This window comes from Limanda limanda, chromosome 1 (assembly GCF_963576545.1).
Source record: "Limanda limanda chromosome 1, fLimLim1.1, whole genome shotgun sequence".
Taxonomy (NCBI): Eukaryota; Metazoa; Chordata; class Actinopteri; order Pleuronectiformes; family Pleuronectidae; genus Limanda; species Limanda limanda.
This window is the reverse complement of record NC_083636.1, coordinates 22,026,025-22,043,128: the sequence shown is the minus strand read 5'-3', so window position 1 is coordinate 22,043,128 and position 17,104 is coordinate 22,026,025. Positions and strand designations below refer to the sequence as shown.

The 17,104-nt window shown below is 44.1% G+C and overlaps 2 protein-coding genes and 1 long non-coding RNA gene across 3 annotated transcripts in view; 2 read left to right on the top strand and 1 right to left on the bottom strand.

The window, feature by feature from the left end:
- The window catches only part of LOC133014225 (calcium-activated potassium channel subunit beta-4-like), a 12,097-nt gene extending 9,487 nt beyond the window's left edge, over nt 1-2,610 (top strand). Inside the window, exons 3-4 of the mRNA XM_061081415.1 lie at nt 1,240-1,367; nt 2,286-2,610. Coding sequence (XP_060937398.1) covers nt 1,240-1,367; nt 2,286-2,610 — 453 coding nt within the window. The remainder of the gene's footprint in view (nt 1-1,239; nt 1,368-2,285) is intronic.
- A 9,744-nt stretch (nt 2,611-12,354) lies between these two features.
- Nucleotides 12,355-13,850, top strand: LOC132999054 (putative nuclease HARBI1). Its single transcript, XM_061068873.1, has 4 exons — nt 12,355-12,985; nt 13,067-13,179; nt 13,260-13,371; nt 13,480-13,850. Exons 1-4 carry the CDS (start codon nt 12,553-12,555, stop codon nt 13,848-13,850), a joined length of 1,029 nt encoding a protein of 342 aa, XP_060924856.1. The 5' UTR covers nt 12,355-12,552.
- A 137-nt stretch (nt 13,851-13,987) lies between these two features.
- Nucleotides 13,988-14,570, bottom strand: LOC133014406 (uncharacterized). Its single transcript, XR_009681451.1, has 4 exons — nt 14,510-14,570; nt 14,374-14,436; nt 14,224-14,286; nt 13,988-14,135 (listed from the first exon to the last, which is right to left on the bottom strand). It is a non-coding gene; the product is annotated as an uncharacterized LOC133014406 (long non-coding RNA).
- Between the last annotated feature and the right edge of the window lie 2,534 nt (nt 14,571-17,104).

The following is a 17,104-nucleotide window of genomic DNA, read 5'->3' as shown; positions in this document are numbered from 1 at the left end:
GTCAATCAGCAAATCAATGAACCGACTAATCATCTCTCCTGAAATGCTCCTCAGGAACTTGTGAGTGATCAGAGAACGGATTTGTCCTCTTTGTGTCTCTGCTGTGAACAACAACACCTGAGAGAGGAATGCTAATGAGCCCAGATGTTTCCAGATGTTTCCAGATGTTTCCAGACGTCACTTCAGAGTGTGACGTCTGATCTGAGAGCAGCAGCCACATGTCGATAACAGTCAGCATTGATCGGATTCAGGCCCTTTATTAAAGACTAAAACACACACACACACACACACACACACACACACACACACACACACACACACACACACACACACACACACACACACACACACACGCACGCACGCACACACACATGTAATTGCAACCTCAGTCTGTTGGCATGGCAACCGCAATCATCCGGCCAGTGCGACCTACTTATGACGTCATCAGGCGAGGTGTGTTTGATTGGACGCATGATGAATGGCTGAGACAGAGAGAGAGAGAGAGAGAGGGAGAGAGAGAGAGAGAGAGAAAGAGAGAGAGACAGAGAGAGAGACAGAGAGAGACAGAGAGAGAGAGAGAGGGTGAGAGAGAGAGAGGGAGGGGGGGAGAGAGAGGAGCAGCATCAGGTTTCAGCTCTGGTGTGAGAAAATAAGAGTGTAAAGATGTTATTAATGATAGCAGCAACAACTCATATCATATTAATAATAATAGTTGTTGTAATCACAATATATATACCCCCCCCCTCCTCCCTCCTTCCCCTTCCCTCCTGATCCAATCACATCATCATCATAGAAACCGGTTGATCCACAGTAACCAGTCTGCCTCCAATCAACCCCCTGCTATGTCACTGTGTGTGTGTGTGTGTGTGTGTGTTTTAGGGGGGGGGGTTATGTGGTTATGAAAGTGAAACTAAACTTAATAAGAAGATGCAGATCCCTCTGAGCCAATCATTATTAAAAGTATGACCTTGTTCTGACCTTGTTACAGCGCCTCCTGCTGGGTCACCACTGTGATGCTGCAGTCTTTTAATAGCGTGTCGTTATCTAATCATCACTCGTTCCAGGAATTTGTTTTCACTTTCTCTAACATGATAATATAAGTTAGCCTCAGTGGAGATCTGCGCTCCACAGCGCCCCCTCTAGTTTGGCAGAGTAGTGGTGAAGCTGCAGATCTTGAACCCGTGAGATGTGGTGAGAAGCTCCAGAACAAGGGGACAGTAACATGTGTTTCTGTCTCAGTGCTCGTACGTTCCTCCCTGTGAGCGGGACAACCAGAAGAACCGAGACAGCGTCCTGTGGTGGGAGGACTACTTCACCAAGGAGGTCAGCAGCCAGTCCTTCACCTGCTTCTTCAACCAGCAGAGGAGGTGAGCGGCTCTCTCACCTTTACACTCGTCTATTTGAAGCTGTGCTGCAGATAAATTGGGAGCAGCAGGATGTGTGAGGCTATGAAAATGAACATGGTTGTTACCTCAGGAGATGAGAAGGCTGAGTCACCGAGGCGTCTTTGTGACAACGCGTTTTCCACTTCACAATCTACCACTGCTGACCTCTGACCTCAATTTGTAAAAGCAGGTTTTTCACAGACGATGTTGCTCCTGCAGAAGATTAAAGCTACAACTGCAGGGAGTTGGTAAATTGAGCTGCAGTCTTCAGTCTGACTGGTTGACACTCTTCTACAACCAGTCTGACGAAAATGTCCAGAAGGTTGAGTCCAGACGTTCTGGATTTTGTCTTTCACATGTGAAGCAGCAGCAGGAGATTGTTCGACTCGTTTACGTTCATGCAGCTGCTCCTGAACTTCTCAGGAAAATGTCTAGATTCAATTCAGGTCAGAAAACAGATATTTCATTAGACAAAGTGTTTTAATTCAGATTCTGGCAAAATGGTAGAAACAGATTAATTATTATGAAGTCCCCTCCTGATAATAAACGCTGCGGAATAATAAAGTTAAATATAAACAGGTCAATTGATCTCAAAGCTGCAGAACATTCTCTTTTAGCTTTTTGTTCAGGTTAAAAACTGATTTATTTTATCAGCTTAATCTTCGTTTTATTCAGAGGCGACTATCACCCGGGACCTTGTCTGGCTTTAACTTCTTTGGTTCATAAAAATAAAAACTGGAATGTTCATAGGGATTTTTTAAAGTTAAGAAGAAACACGATTAGTCACCTAAGTTGGTTTTGTTTTGGCCGTGGAATGAAAGTTTTATCCTACAGGTTTCTGGTGGTTTTTCAGTGTTAAACCAACCAGTTGTCCCTTCCTCTCACTATCTGTGTTTTCAGGCCCGATGACGTGTTGTGGCGTCGCTCCCATGACACCAGCGTCCTGCTGCACTGCGTCCTCTGGCCCATGGTGTCGCTGCTGCTGGGGACGCTCATCGTGCTCCTCACGGTCTGCGCTCGCTCCCTCGCCGTTCGAGCCGAGGCGCTGCAGAAGAGGAAATGCTCCTACGAGGTTTGCCAGGACCTGTCTGCCACAGCCTCAGAACGCCGCGGCACCAAGGCCGGAGACCCCCCCTCCACAAACTCTGACGCCGAGCTGTCCTCGCCATCAAGGACCCTGCCGCTGTTCGCAGTGCCAGTGCGACGCCGTGACCGAGAACATTAGGAAGGAACTGAAAGTTGTTTTAACGTCATCAAGTCTTTTCTCTAAAGATGCTGATGAGCCAACCAGCTGCTGTCTACAGCGGTTTGTATAATCAGAAAACACGAGGCGAAGCTGGAAGGGTCGTTTCCCCCTGTGGCCTGTAGATGTCAGCAGAATCACTTTAGAGAAACATCTGCACTTTTTCTCAGATTTTAACGAACGAAGTCGATCGGCGAGGAATCCGGACGCCACCGAGCGGAACTCTCCGATTGGAATCAGCATTTCTTCTGTGGTAGCATCATCACGAATGGTTATTAAAATAAGTTCTGATCGACGACACAGAGACAGGAAACATGAGTCAAATTCAAGTGTAAAGTTCGACACATGAAACTGGACTTTACTGACGTCTTAGCTGTCGCTCTTCTCTTAATCAAGTTTCCCAGCAGCCACACCAGTGTTTGAATAGAGCGACGCCAGCTGTGTGACTCTAGAGTCGTTAAACGAGGGTTTTATTAATGTTTCTGAACCTGAGACACATGTTGCACCGACGTGTTTCTCTTCCAGCGCTTTCAGAGAAAAATCTTAACTTTTCATCACTGACAAAACCACAGTTCACATTTCACAGCAACACGTCCCAGCTGCTGCTTTCTGCTGTTTCCATGACAACCACCGACATCCTCTTCTAAGTTTCATCCGTAGAACTTTTTAACTTCGGCCTCCACGGTTTAAAGTCACCGATCGACTTGTTGTTTATCAACTCAGACAACAACTGTGACGTCAAAGTAATCTTTCACAGGATTTTTCAAACTTGGTTTGATTCCTGAGCATTAAGAGGATTTTCCAATAGAGGGCAGAACAGATCATAATCATTCCTTGTTGTTAACTTATTCATATTTAATTTTTCCTCAATTTAGAAAATTAAAAGAAGGGAATTTAAAACAAAGATTCGTAACCATGCTGATACTGCCCCCACTGGTCATGTGCTATATTGCATCTCCTTTGATAATTGTGTGTGGAGAAATTATAAGCAAATATATCAACAGTAAAAAAAAGCATCTTCAAATGATTTTATTATACTTATATACTGATATCATTTTTTAGTTTAAAAGAAGCTACAATCAAACAATATAAATATTACATAAACAAACTTAAAACTCAAATGAGCCACTCTTCCTCAGCTCTCTACCGGTGGATGAGACCAAAGTACAAATAGATTTATTTAAAATTACAAGATGTTTATCTCCAGCCAGTTAATTAAATAAATGTTAATTCATGTATTTATGCTCCAATTTATAGTTTGGCTTTCATTACTTAAAGTGTAAATAAAGAAATCAGGGAGACAAATTGTGCCTCCGATCAGAAAGAGTAGCACGTGAAGAAGTGTTAAATAATAAATATGTTATCAGTGTCGTTGTAGCCGAGTCGGACCGATGTACTAACGGACTGTTCCTGCTGCAGTAATATTCATATTCACTCTGTTTATTACATATTCATTCTTAAATCTCAAAACAAATTCAGCCGTTGAGTAAATTGACTTTAGTACTTAACGGCTCTACATCTAAACAAAAAGAGTGAATGTTAAGGAACAGGTTGAAGAAGGAGAAAAAAGTAAAGAGTCATTTAATGTTGAGATATTTTAAAATCAACGATTGGATGTTATTTTAAATAATTGAACTTGCTTTATTACTTATTTAAGTATTGAAACACACTGCTGGCTCCTCCAAGGGCCCATTAGCGGCTCCTGTTGCTTCTGGAACATGCTGTCACCTGTCTTCAGTGAGGTCTCTTCAAATGTAGCACAAGGTTCAGCTTATGGCAGAGAAATGAAATAATTATCTCAGTTTGCGATATTTTGATATTTTCTTTAATTTTGAGGATTTTTCTACTTCAGTTTTTTTAATTTTTCCTCAGCTTTGCTATGTCCTAACCAGATTTAACTTACAAGAAGAATCCGATCGATTTCATCTCCTTGTGAGAATTGTCTGTCCTGAAACAAGCTGTAACTGGATGAGAACAAAGAAAGACCGTTTGATCCGAGGACACTCGAAAGCATCAGTGAGATGTTGAGAGACGAGTCAGACGCTCAGAAACCAGCTCAACGCGGTGGAAGCTTGGTCAGACGAGTCGAGCCTCAGGAAACTCAGCGGAGGACGACAACACGACACATGGCCGCCGCCTCCAGGCCTGTTCACATGCTGCCTCCGGCGGTAATGAGGACAGAATCTAGAGCAGGAGTAAAGTAGGCTTCTGTAGTGAATCCCTCCAGATGGTTCATGGTCCTGCAGCCATGTCCGATCGGATTCTAGTTCCCAGCCCTCTTCAGACATCCAGGAAAAACCTCCTGCATTAAAACCACAAGTACGTAAGTGCACAGTAACTTTGAGCTTCCTGTCGAGGACAGAGCTGCTGTGGCCGATTCTGTCGTCTCCCAGATTTCCACCAGCACTTTCCCAACAAGCTCAACAGTCTAAAAATGACCTGGCGTGAAGCTACACGTTGCTTAGCAACAGCCACAAGGCGATGTCGCTGCCAATGAAAATTGAAACAGCCAAACTGCGTCGGCTGTAAATACGTGTTTCCATCCTGAGGGAACTTGTTCTGTGGTTTGTTGGTTCAGATCAATGTGGGAACCAGTTTGTTTAGATTTGTATCTACTGGGTTTTCATTGAAAGCGTTATTTTCTTATTTCTGACTTAAAACAAACTAATCTTTTTTATTTCTCTTTATGTTGAATGTGCAGAAACAAGGTCTTTATTCTTTGTCTTTGTGCTAAATTAACTTAATTACTTGGCAGAGAACTGATGACTCAGCTGATCACACCCTGACAAACCAATGCAATTGAGGTTTGATATTTTGAATTTGAACCATAAACTTTATAATAAGTAATTACAAACAAAGATAAAACCAAAATCCAATCAAACACAGAGAACAAGAAGAAATTAAACGTTTACTTTTCTATTACGTTTATTAACGATTTTCTCTGTTGGCGAATTGATTTGTGCGACTCGATGAATGTAGAGAAACGTGAACTCTGGATGTAGCTTCGTGGAAAGTATCAGCTTGTTCCCTATATACCTTCACTTTGTCCTAGTTCTATTTTTATTTCACCTTTTTCCAACTTTTTCATTTATTTAGCTCATTTAGCGTATCTCCTTCCTTCCTTCCTTCTTTCTCCCTTTCTTTCAAACTTTCTCTCGTCTTTTTTCTGGATTCCTCTTGAAGCGTCCGTCCTCTCCGAAGACGATGTAGCTCCGCTGTAGCATCTGTGTGTTTATACTGAACTGTTGTTGTGTCCCAGTGTCAGAGATGAATAATGTTATATTTTCTATCTAAAGCCATAAGCTAAGCTGTGAACTCCAGTAGCAACTTCAACTTGTACTTTGCTTATTTATAAGAAAAGATGTTTTAGTTTCTCACGTCTTTTCCTTCTGACTTAAATGACTCTGTGTGATGTCCTGACCTGAAAGTTCAATGTTTGTTGACGTCCTTCATCGACTGTGTGAATATCCTGTGGAATCTAACCTGTGATCTTTGCACTGTGTCGTCTTCCATCTCCTCTGACCTGTACCATGTGACCCAGGTAGCCGCTTCGCCGTACTAACGATGACGATGAAAATTTTAGTGCCTGATCTTTAAATAAAAAAGCTTTTGTCTTCAAACTCAGAGTCGTCCTTTATTTTGAAGTCTGTGTCCACGGACTGACTTTAACCACACGTCTTCGTCAGTTGGAGAAGTCGGTGAGTTTCTCCTTTGATTGGACCACGATAGTGTTCAGGGTTTTTTATGGTAACAACATTCATCGCATGCTAGAGACAGAACCTGTGAGTTAAAGACACAGAGAGGCGGAACTAATAATAATGATAAACTGAAGCATCATTAGTTTGTTCTTGGTCACATCATTCTGTGCATGTGGAGTTGATGACGTTAATGGTTTTGTCATTTATTTCCAGTACAGCTCATCAGCCTCGGAGACACGGAGACGTCCCAACACCAGAGTTTCTCATCAGTGACTCGCCCACTGAACTCAAACCTGGTGGAGAAGAGCGAGGTCGGATTTATTAGAATGAAACTTTTAATAACATCACAATCTGCAGAAAACATTTCTACTTGTTTAATCAAGTGGAAACAGCACGGAACAAAAGATGGGGGGGGGGGCAAAAGGCAGAACAGAGCGTAAAGAGATGAAGAATAAAAAAGGTTGTGAGAGATACGACTTCTGAGTGTTTGTGTCCGTCCAACATCCGTCCTCTCCATCCTCTTCTTTCACAAATCCCATCGAAATGGAGAGAGCTGAATTACGAGGGACACACACACACACACACACACACACACACACACACACACACACACACACACACACACACACACACACACACACACACACACACACACACACACACACACACATTGTCTGAGTCAGAACAAGCAATGAATATTCAATGACTCTTGTGTACATACACATTGTGACCCATCAACGTTCATCTCAACACTCTGAGGATCAAACACAGTCACACAGACACACACACACACACACACACAAACACACTTCACAGCAGGTCAATCACATCGTGTGTATTAAAGACGAGGGATGGATCAACCTGGATTAACTTTGACCTCTGAACAACCTGATGCGTTAGCTTCTGGACAAAGTAACATGAAATGATGAAGCTTTACAAAAAATAAGTATTTATTAAACCGTGGCTCTTTATTTGAATTTGTCTGTTTGAGGTGAAGAATTAAAAAGATTCAGACGGATTCAGTTTTACCAACAGTTCAGACATCTTCACATTAAAATTATATTTACAGGTAGAAGCAGCAGATGTGTTTCTGGTTCGATTCTGAATCGACGATTGAATGAATCTGCAGCTGTTTGTGATAAATTCTAATGATTTGCTCACATGGACGAGAATTAAGGATTTATCCTGCATCATCTTGAACCTTTTCACTGTAAACTGCAGATGTGAAGTATTAACAGCAGCTGTTTGCATCAGTGTGATTCTATTTCAACAAAGATATTGTTATTGTAAAGTCACAGTAAAGTCTACTATTTAACAGTTTCCTTTATTCATCACATCTTGTGTCTTTCCAGTAGAAACCTCAGTTTCTCCCCTCAGTGTGAACTGCTGCTGGTTTCCAACAGGTATCAGAGGCGTTGTTCTGCAGCTGCTCGCTGATTGAAAACCTCCCGACTGACTCTTGACCCTCTGAGGCGTTAAAACCTCTTCTGTTCAGACATAAAGTCCCAGTGAGGCGCCGACAGACCATAACCCCCCCTCCCCCCAGAGCAGGAGCCTCGTTACAGCATCAAACTGTCCACACACACTTCAGATTCATTTCAGAAGTATAAACACCATATCAACTTCAAATATGTAATAACTTTACTGCATTAATCTCTATTTTCAAATTAAAGAAACTACAGATTTAAACTGTTGAACATTTACTGACTCACACATGTTAGTGTCTGTTTGCCCGTCCCGGTTGCTTCTCTCACACCGACTCGTTGGAAGCTCGTGGACGTCGGAGGATTTCTAACTTCTGAATGAATCTCTGCCGCAGAGAGAGGGTGGACGAGCTGGACGTTTGGTCCCGGGGGGGGGGGGGGGTTCTGCTGAGGCCTCAGTCTGCTCCAGATCAATATGGAGATTAGAAGCTGGAGAATCAGCTCAGATGCAGACAAGGGAAACAGCAGCTGCAGTTTTTCTTCAGTTGTAATGATTAATTAAAAAATTTAACATTGAGAAGCAATTTAGAACTACGGCTACGTTGTAGCACTAACGAGCCCGAGCACACGGGCGATTTCAAGTCTGTTGCGGTCGGGGAAGAGAGAGCGATCGATGACCAAGCGCTCCTCTCCGCGTTGCATGAGTTTGCAAACTGCGGCAAGGACAAACGCTTCACTTCCTGTAGCCATTAGGTGGCATTGTGATTTTAAGTCATGGTGTCTTTGTAGGGGTCATCAGGTCGCGACTCTTGTCTTACATGCCTAGTTTGGACTCGATTGACGCCAGGCCACGGTCACACCTGGTGATGAAATCAAATATACTGTTCTGGTCTCGCTAGCGCGGGGGCTAGTTATCCAGTCAGCTTAAACACACTCAAAGAAGTCCACGGTGGGTATTTTCATGAACTTTAATGAATCTTGTAAAAAGGAAATGCGTTAGCCGCAGGAGGGCGATACAACTTAAGAGATGCCATCTATAAACAACACAGCAACTAATTTACGTCACTTCCGGGGGAATCACACTCTGACCCTCTGCAACATCACACACCTGAACTGCCCCAAGGGGGCGCTGTTGCTTAGCTCAACATAACATACATTGTGGGACAGAACACTCCCCGTCTGGGGTCTTTAAAGATCCCATATAACTTAACGAGAGTCAGTTTCGCGTTGAGGGTGCACCACATGCTTTAAGAGAACTGATCTTGATCCGAGGTCCACTGGATTCGGGTCCGTATGGATGCACTTCCATTGACCAGGACATGGTGACTGGCGGATGCGTTGGGTCCTATTGTGGATGTATCCCACACGGATCTTGTCTGGCTTCTTGGGGTGATATACGCCAAACGGGTGTAGATACCAGCACTCTTGTCCTTGTTTCAGAGGTGGAGCAACTTCTGTGTGTCCTTCGCTGAGCATGTTTTCCATGGACTCGATGAAATGGGCCTTCATCTGCGGCCGTTTTTCGACTGTGCGCCGCAGTGACACAAGGCGGTTGTGTGTCTGTTTTTTCTTATGAGGCAGTCTCTTTCTTGGTGACCTTTGACCTAAGGGTAATGGCTCCACCCAGCTGTTCGAGCTGTCTTGATGGAGTTCAGCTTCCATGGTCTGGAGAAACATCATGTCCTCAACTGATGGTGCAAGTTTATCGTCATCAGCAGTTTGAGTGAAGATCGTTTTTCCTAAGCTGTCATCATGATGTGTCATTGAGCAGTACGAGGGCGTCAGTGCAGCATGATGTGAATGCTTAGGTGCTTGGCTGAAGATCTCTTTTACCTTGATTTGGCTGTTGCATGGCTGCAGATGGCTGGCCTGACCATTATCTAGAATGGATGTCTTGTAGCTGCTCACCTCTGATGGCCCGTGGGCTCCTGCAAGGCACACGTCACCAACGACAACCCACCCTAGGTCCAGCCTTTGAGCGAACGGAGCGTTTCCTGGACCACTTATCTGTTCACGGGCCTTGTGGACACTGAGGATGTCTCTGCCCAGCAGGAGGAGTATGTCGGCGTCCGGATCGAGGGGTGGTATCATGTCGGCGATGTGCTTCAGGTGAGTATGGTGGCGAGCTGCAGTCGGGGTAGGTATCTCTGAGCGGTTATTAGGAATTTGGTTGCACTCTAGAAGTGTGGGTAGAGGAAAACTAAGTTTCTCATCTGCTGACTCCACGGTGAACCCACAGGCTCTCCTGCCTGTTGTCTCTTTTTGTCCAGCACATGTTTTCAATGTGTACGGGTAGGAGGACCCTGAGATTTTGAAAATGTCAAAGAACTTGGAGCTTGCCAAGGAGCGGTTGCTTTGCTCATCCAGCATTGCATACATTTTCTTGGCCTCTCCTCTGTGTCCGGCTGGATACACGCTTACGAGGCATATCTTGGAGCACGCTCTGGAGCTTACTCCTTCACCACACACCTGTGTGCACCTTGATGTGACCTCCTGGAAGTCCGCTTTGTCTTCCTCCCCGCCGTACTCTGAAAAGGGGGGGGGACGTCTTGGATTTCCAGGCAGGTGGTCCTGGGTGGAGCGCTGTCACGTGACCTGTGCTGCCACACTCCATACATTGGACTTCAGCTGGGCAGTTCCTGGCGAGATGATCTGTGGATGAGCAGCAGCGGAAGCATACATGGTTTTCCTTTAAAAACTGTTTGCGTTCCTCTAGACTCTTCTCTCTAAAGCTTCTGCATTTCCTTAAAGGATGTGGCTTGTTATGCAGGGGACAATGTTTGTTTAGATCTGCTGATTTGTCATCTCTGAACTCAGATCTTTCTGATGGTGAAACTTGTGTCTTGTGCACATATACAGGCATTCTCACAGGTCTGTCCCATTTATTCTTTCTCTCCATGGAGACTGGCGTGAATAGATTAAAGCTGGGATCAGTGCGATTTTTGCTTCTGTGCGAACAAAGTCTACCAATACAGCGAAAGGTGGGAAACTGACACGATGATCACGTTTGTACTTTGAACCAAAAGACATCCACTTTTCCTGAATGTTGTGTGGGAGTTTTTCGATGATTGGATTTACCCCCCTGGAGGTGTCCAAGTACAGCAGGCCTGGGAGGGAGCCGTCTCTCTTTGCGGCTTCCGGCTCTAACAGCAGGTCTGCCAGTTCTCTGAGTCTCTGTGGTTCTCTTGTGGTAAACTTGGGAAAGCTTTCCAGCTTGTTGAAGAGGGCTTGTTCAATAGCTTCTGGTGAACCGTAGATTTCCTCAAGTCTCTCCCACGCCATTAACAGTCCAGCATTTGGGTTTCGGATGTTGACTGCTTTGATTCTTCTTGCATGTTCTGCTGACTCTTTACCCAGATATTTGTATAGCAGGTCGAGCTCTTCACCAGAAGATAAGTCTAAACCAGCAATAGCAGTCAGAAAAGATGCTTTCCACGCCCAATAGTTCATTGGTTGATCATCAAATTTGGTGAGGCCTGAGGTTACTAGGTTGCTGCGTGCAAGATATTTTGCCAGATCCATAGTTGTTTGGGGCTGATTATAACTGGATCTGCAAGAGCTTCTTTGCTCAGTAAGTGGAGAATGATCATCGATGTTCTGTTGTGGTGGTGATCCACGATCCTGAGGAGCTTGAGATGTTTGATGAGGCGTGGTGTAGGCAGGAGCAGCAGGTTGTGTTCTGGAAAAACCTTTGCGTTGGGAATGCAGTGTTGGCTTAATGTCATCATCTTCATTGTTTACTTGTGGTTTGCTTTGATGAGGGGCAACAATGTCATTTATTTTCATAGGTAATTCACCTGTGCTTGTGCCAGTTTGCCATTCAACATAATCAGCAGTGCGCTGGTATTTCATTTCTTGAGACACTGGACCAGGGCCTCAGCTGGGCACATCAACATCAAGTTCTAATAAACTAGCTTGCAACGTGTTTGCTTCAGCTATGGCAGCATCCCTTTCTTTTTCTTCCTTTTAATGCATCCAGAATAGCTTGAATGCGTGCTTGCTCAACTTTCAGCTCGATTTCCCTCTTGGAGTGTGCTGCTCTGGCTTGAGCACCGTCAGCTTTTGCTCTGGCCATGGCCACCGCTAAACTTGCCTTGGAGCTGGATGATGCACGTGATGCGTGCGTGCACACGGAGCTTGCCGCTGCGCTCACTTTACTTGCGTTGTCCATGTCGTCCATTATGTTGAAAGTGTGTTGATATGGCGGTATCAGATGAGGAGGGTAAGCTGGCGTGATGGGTGGCGTGAAGGCTGTCCACTTCCCCCGTGTTAGCCACTTAGCTCCGTGTTAGCCACCTGGCTCCGTGTTAGTGACGTGGCTCCGTGTTAGCCGCTTAGCTCCCGGCGTAGCTCCCGCAGCTGGATGGCCTGGTCTCCGAGTTAGCCGCTTAGCTCCCGGCGTAGCTCCCGCAGCTGGATGGCCTGGTCTCCGAGTTAGCCGCATAGCTCCCGGCGTAGCTCCCGCAGCTGGATGGCCTGGTCTCCGAGTTAGCCGCTTAGCTCGTGGCGTGGCTCCCGAAACTGCATGTCGTCCTTCCCGGACCGGCTGTGATGCTTCCTTTTTACTGTTCTGGGGCCCGTTTCACAAAGCAGGTTTAGTGAAAACTCTGAGTTAGTTAACCCTGAGATGAGGGAAACTCTGGTTTTTCAGTTTCACAAAGCCAGTTCAGCTTTACTCTGAGTCAGTTACCCTGGCAACATACTCCGTGAACCTAACCTGCTCGCTGGCAGGTTTTCTTCAACTAACCCCGAGTTTCTCCTGCTCTTAAGTTGAAGCCTGCAGACTGAAGGCAGTGGCAGACATGGCGTGTCCTTTTATTGAAGAGCCAGTTGATGTCGAGGCGCAGATACTCCGCAGACATCTCCACCGGGAGAGGATTATTAGACCCCGATTGGATGTTTTATCATTCCCTGATGAGTATCTGTTTGAGCGTTTCCGTTTCTCTGCATCATCTATAATTTATATAAACGATATTCTCAGCCCTCACATCGCTCACATGACGCATCGTGGACATGCTCTCAGTTCCGAGCAAATTCTTTGTATTGCACTTCGTTTTTTTGCCAACGGCAGTTTTTTGTATAACGTCGGTGATGCAGAGCATGTGTCCAAGGCAACTGTCTGTCGGGCTGTCCGAAATGTGACACTTGCACTGAAACGGCTACTATGCACGTTTGTAGTGTTCCCAAGTCACAGACCCACCAGACTTCTCAAAGAAGAGTTCCACAGAATTGCAGGTATCAGTCTAAGCAGTAATTCATTTATGTCATAAAGCTTTGAGACTTGAAGCACTAATCAGTCAATTTGATATATTTTAGGGTTTCCAGGTGTGATTGGCTGCATAGATGGCACTCACATTCCTATCATTGCTCCTTCAATAAATGAAGGAGATTATGTGAATAGGAAATCTGTCCACAGCATTAATGTGCAGGTAGGCCTAAATAGTAGCCTTTAACATTCCAAATTAAATACACTACACCATACAGCTAATTACTGTTCTCCACTGTGAAGATCATATGTGATGGAGCCCACATGATTAACAATGTGGAAGCGAAGTGGCCTGGGTCTGTGCATGACTCACGAATGTTTCGTGAGTCGACACTGAGTGCCAGATTTGCCGGTGGTGAGTTTATATATATAATTTATATACAGTATATAGTTATATCCTATGATCAAATATTTTGTTTCCTCCTATTGCAACTGAAACAAACTTTATCTTGTATTATCATAGTAGAGTTCGATGGTTACCTACTCGGAGACAGAGGGTACCCCTGCCAGCGCTATCTGCTGACCCCTTACCCTGACCCTGAGCCTGGCCCACAGCGACACTACAACTTGGCTCACTGCAGGACACGAGCCAGAGTGGAGATGACCATCGGGATACTCAAGGCCCGGTTCCAGTGCCTTCGTAGGCTCAGGGTCACCCCAGAGAGAGCTTGTGACATTATAGTGGCATGTGTGGTTCTCCACAACAATGCCACTATTAGAGGAGAACAATGTCCTACTCTTTCCCCCTGTGATCCAGGTATTAATCATACCCCCCCTGCTGATACACGAGATGGAAGAGCTGTTAGAGACATGATATGTGTCAATCATTTCTAACTGACCCATCACCTCCCCAATGTTCAAAAACGACAATATGCATCTCATTTTATGAGGTCTTCTTTATTTCCTAGAAGGACAAATTTTGTACAGTTGTTAATCCTTTGTTGTTGAAACAATTAAAAAACATCCACCTGTGGGCACGTCACCCACCTTTAACTGATGGTCCAGCAGTTGTATTTCCTTTTCTGTTTTGGTGATCTGCAGCCTTATGTGCTCCATTTCTAGGTGTGATTTGTTTATTTGAGATTCTAAATATACCTTGTAAAGTTGTTTCACAGGGAGCTATAGGAACATAAATGACATTGAATTTCAGTGCCATGTCTATTTAGTGTCATTGTAAGTTGTGGGTCAATGCTGAACAACATCTTACTGAGGTAAGCTGTGCTGTGGAGGTTGATGGACCTTCTTCCCCATTGTAATTTCCAGCATGGCTCTGTTAGAGAGAAAGAAGTTGCAAGTTGTATTGTGGAACAACACTATTAACTGAGCCAAAGTTATTTAAAAAAAAAAAGGTGTATACTTCAGCAGGCCTCTCTGCATCTTCCCTCTCTGTGGCAGCTGATAAGGTTTCTTCATCATCCTCCTGTAATGAAACAGAATGTGTGTGTTATATTCTACCAATTATGAAAAATCTGTGGAATATTAAGAGTACTTACAACAGCATGGAGGTCTGTTATGGCAGAAGGCTCAACGAGACAGATTACACCATCAGTAACTGGTAGAAAATGAAGATTAGACAGTTGATGATTACCCAGAAAAGTGCCCCACCTAATTTAAACACAATTTTTCAAACTCTGAGTCACCTTAAAATAGATTGATATCTGAAAGCAAAAGCAGCCAATTGCAAAGAACTGTAGCTTACTGCTACAAGAAAAATCAGTGTGCCAACTAAGTTGTGTCTAAGATGAATGGGTGGCCATTACTGAGCGAACACTAGAAAAAGGATTAACGTACATGCCATTCATTTGAATAACTTACCTCTTATTTAGGCCCCTGTGACCTGGGGCGTGGGTGGGTCCGATGAACTCCCCCCAGAGATGCCCTCAGCAATGGGTCGTCCACTGTTCTGACTGAGGGCCATCTTTTCAGCCTCTGTGAGAGGTGGTGGTGGTGGACCGCCACCTGTTTTGCGGGCCTCAGCCTTTTTTCTGTTGGCTATAATGGAGGTCAAATTTAAATACATACAGAAAACACAACTTTGGAGACTTGTATGTATAAAAGGCATTTAGGTGTTGCTTTCATAGAGACAATATTAAATACTGGCAGTGTTGGGATTTCTCTTTTTTTTGCAGATTTCCCTAATTACTTAAATATATCCATCACATGTTGAATGTAGCCACTAAATGCTGTTTAATGAGGGCAGGCTAAACAACATCACAATTGCTTTTACTTTATTATACCTTACCTGTTTGAACTACATTTTTATATTTCATCTTTAGCTGCTGCCAAGTCCGTTTGGTGCCTGTTGGGTTGCACCTGTGCTCACAGACACACATATGGAATATAATTGTTGAATAAGTGGAACATTCAAGACAAAACATTTCTTTTTTTTCTCAAATTAATACTGACGCATTGACTCGGTCAGCAATTTCCTGCCACGCAAGATCCCGCGCTTTTGCTGCTGCCACAGTATTGCTTCTTTTTTAAAATATATGCTCACTTTCTGCATACGCAGTCATTAATATTTCCAACTCCACTGGGGAGAAGTAGGAGGATCGAGGCTGTTTACCACTTGTTGCCATGGTGAATCATGTTATCTGTGTTCCATTGATGAAGGCTTTTTATATCCTCATGCACAAGCTTCACTCAGGGTTACCTTGACTCTGAGTTGATTGAACTAAGTGTTATCACCTGTTCTGAAACCGAAAACTTAGAGTTTGACAGCTCAGAGTTGCTCAACCCAGAGTTAAGGTTTTAACTCAGAGTTTGTTGAACCTGCTTTGTGAAACGGGCCCCTGGTCTCGCTAGCGCGGGGGCTAGTTATCCAGTCAGCTTAAACACACTCAAAGAAGTCCACGGTGGGTATTTTCATGAACTTTAATGAATCTTGTAAAAAGGAAATGCGTTAGCCGCAGGAGGGCGATACAACTTAAGAGATGCCATCTATAAACAACACAGCAACTAATTTACGTCACTTCCGGGGGAATCACACTCTGACCCCCGGCAACATCACACACCTGAACTGCCCCAAGGGGGCGCTGTTGCTTAGCTCAACATAACATACATTGTGGGACAGAACATATACTCAGGCAGTTTATATCACCATCTTGTTTAGATGACATTCCCAGAAGTTGAAGTTGATCTGATGAAAACCCAACGACAAGTTCATCAGAGAAAAACTGTATCTACTATATCTATTCATATCTATATCTATTCAAGAGACACTCATTCATTAAAATCATCTGAATATCTTCAGGGGGGGCCTCTTGATACACACATGTAGTTTGAGGGAGATGGAACCATGAACATGGAAGTTACAGCAATTTCGTGTTTCACGGCGAGTTGATGAACTTTGATGCCACGCCATTAATAATGCGCTTGATGAAAAGTCCCAGTAATCGTATTCCTACATTATCAATGTCTTGAGACCCATTTGATACAGTTTGACATGGTTGAGGTCAGTGGATGAGGAGGAATACTTCCAAGTGTAAGACGTACCAAACACAAGACATTTCCTGGAGCCAGCAGGTGGCGCTGTGATTTTAAGTCATGATTTCTGTGTAGATGTCATCAGGTCACGACTCTTGTCTTATGTGTCTAGTTTGGACTTGATTGGACCAAATATGTCCGAGATACAGATGCTGTTTTCATGGCGTTTAATCAAACTTTGACGACAGCCCACGGTCACACGCTCTGATGAAAAGTTGATCTGTTGATAACTTTAGATCTCCATATTGTTGTGATTACACTCGTCTAAATTGTAAGTTGATCCGATGAAAGCCCTACGACAAGTACATCAAAGTAAAAACTTTGAATATGGCCAAGATGGCCACTAAATCCAAAATGGCGGGCTTCCTGTTGCGTTTTTCATAATGCACTTAGACTTTTTTGTGCGTCTGGTCATGATACACAACTGTCTTTTTTTTCGTGAGGATCGGTGAATGCTAAATGAGGGTCTTATCCGTAGGTGCCGCTGGTGAGCTATTTTGCCACGCCTATTTCCAAATACTATAGAATACGTAAATGTTCACACATTTCTACCTTACTGCAAAGTTTAAAACATTTTTGAGCATGGGAAAGCCCTCAAAAAG

What these genes read in the sequence shown, in the direction of transcription:
- LOC132999054 (XM_061068873.1), top strand. Translation starts at nt 12,553, where the DNA reads ATGGCGTGTCCTTTTATTGAAGAGCCAGTTGATGTCGAGGCGCAGATA. An exon ending in AGAGTTCCACAGAATTGCAG is followed by an intron (nt 12,986 to 13,066) that starts GTATCAGTCTAA and finishes GATATATTTTAG; the next exon opens with GGTTTCCAGGTGTGATTGGC. An exon ending in GAGTGCCAGATTTGCCGGTG is followed by an intron (nt 13,372 to 13,479) that starts GTGAGTTTATAT and finishes GTATTATCATAG; the next exon opens with TAGAGTTCGATGGTTACCTA.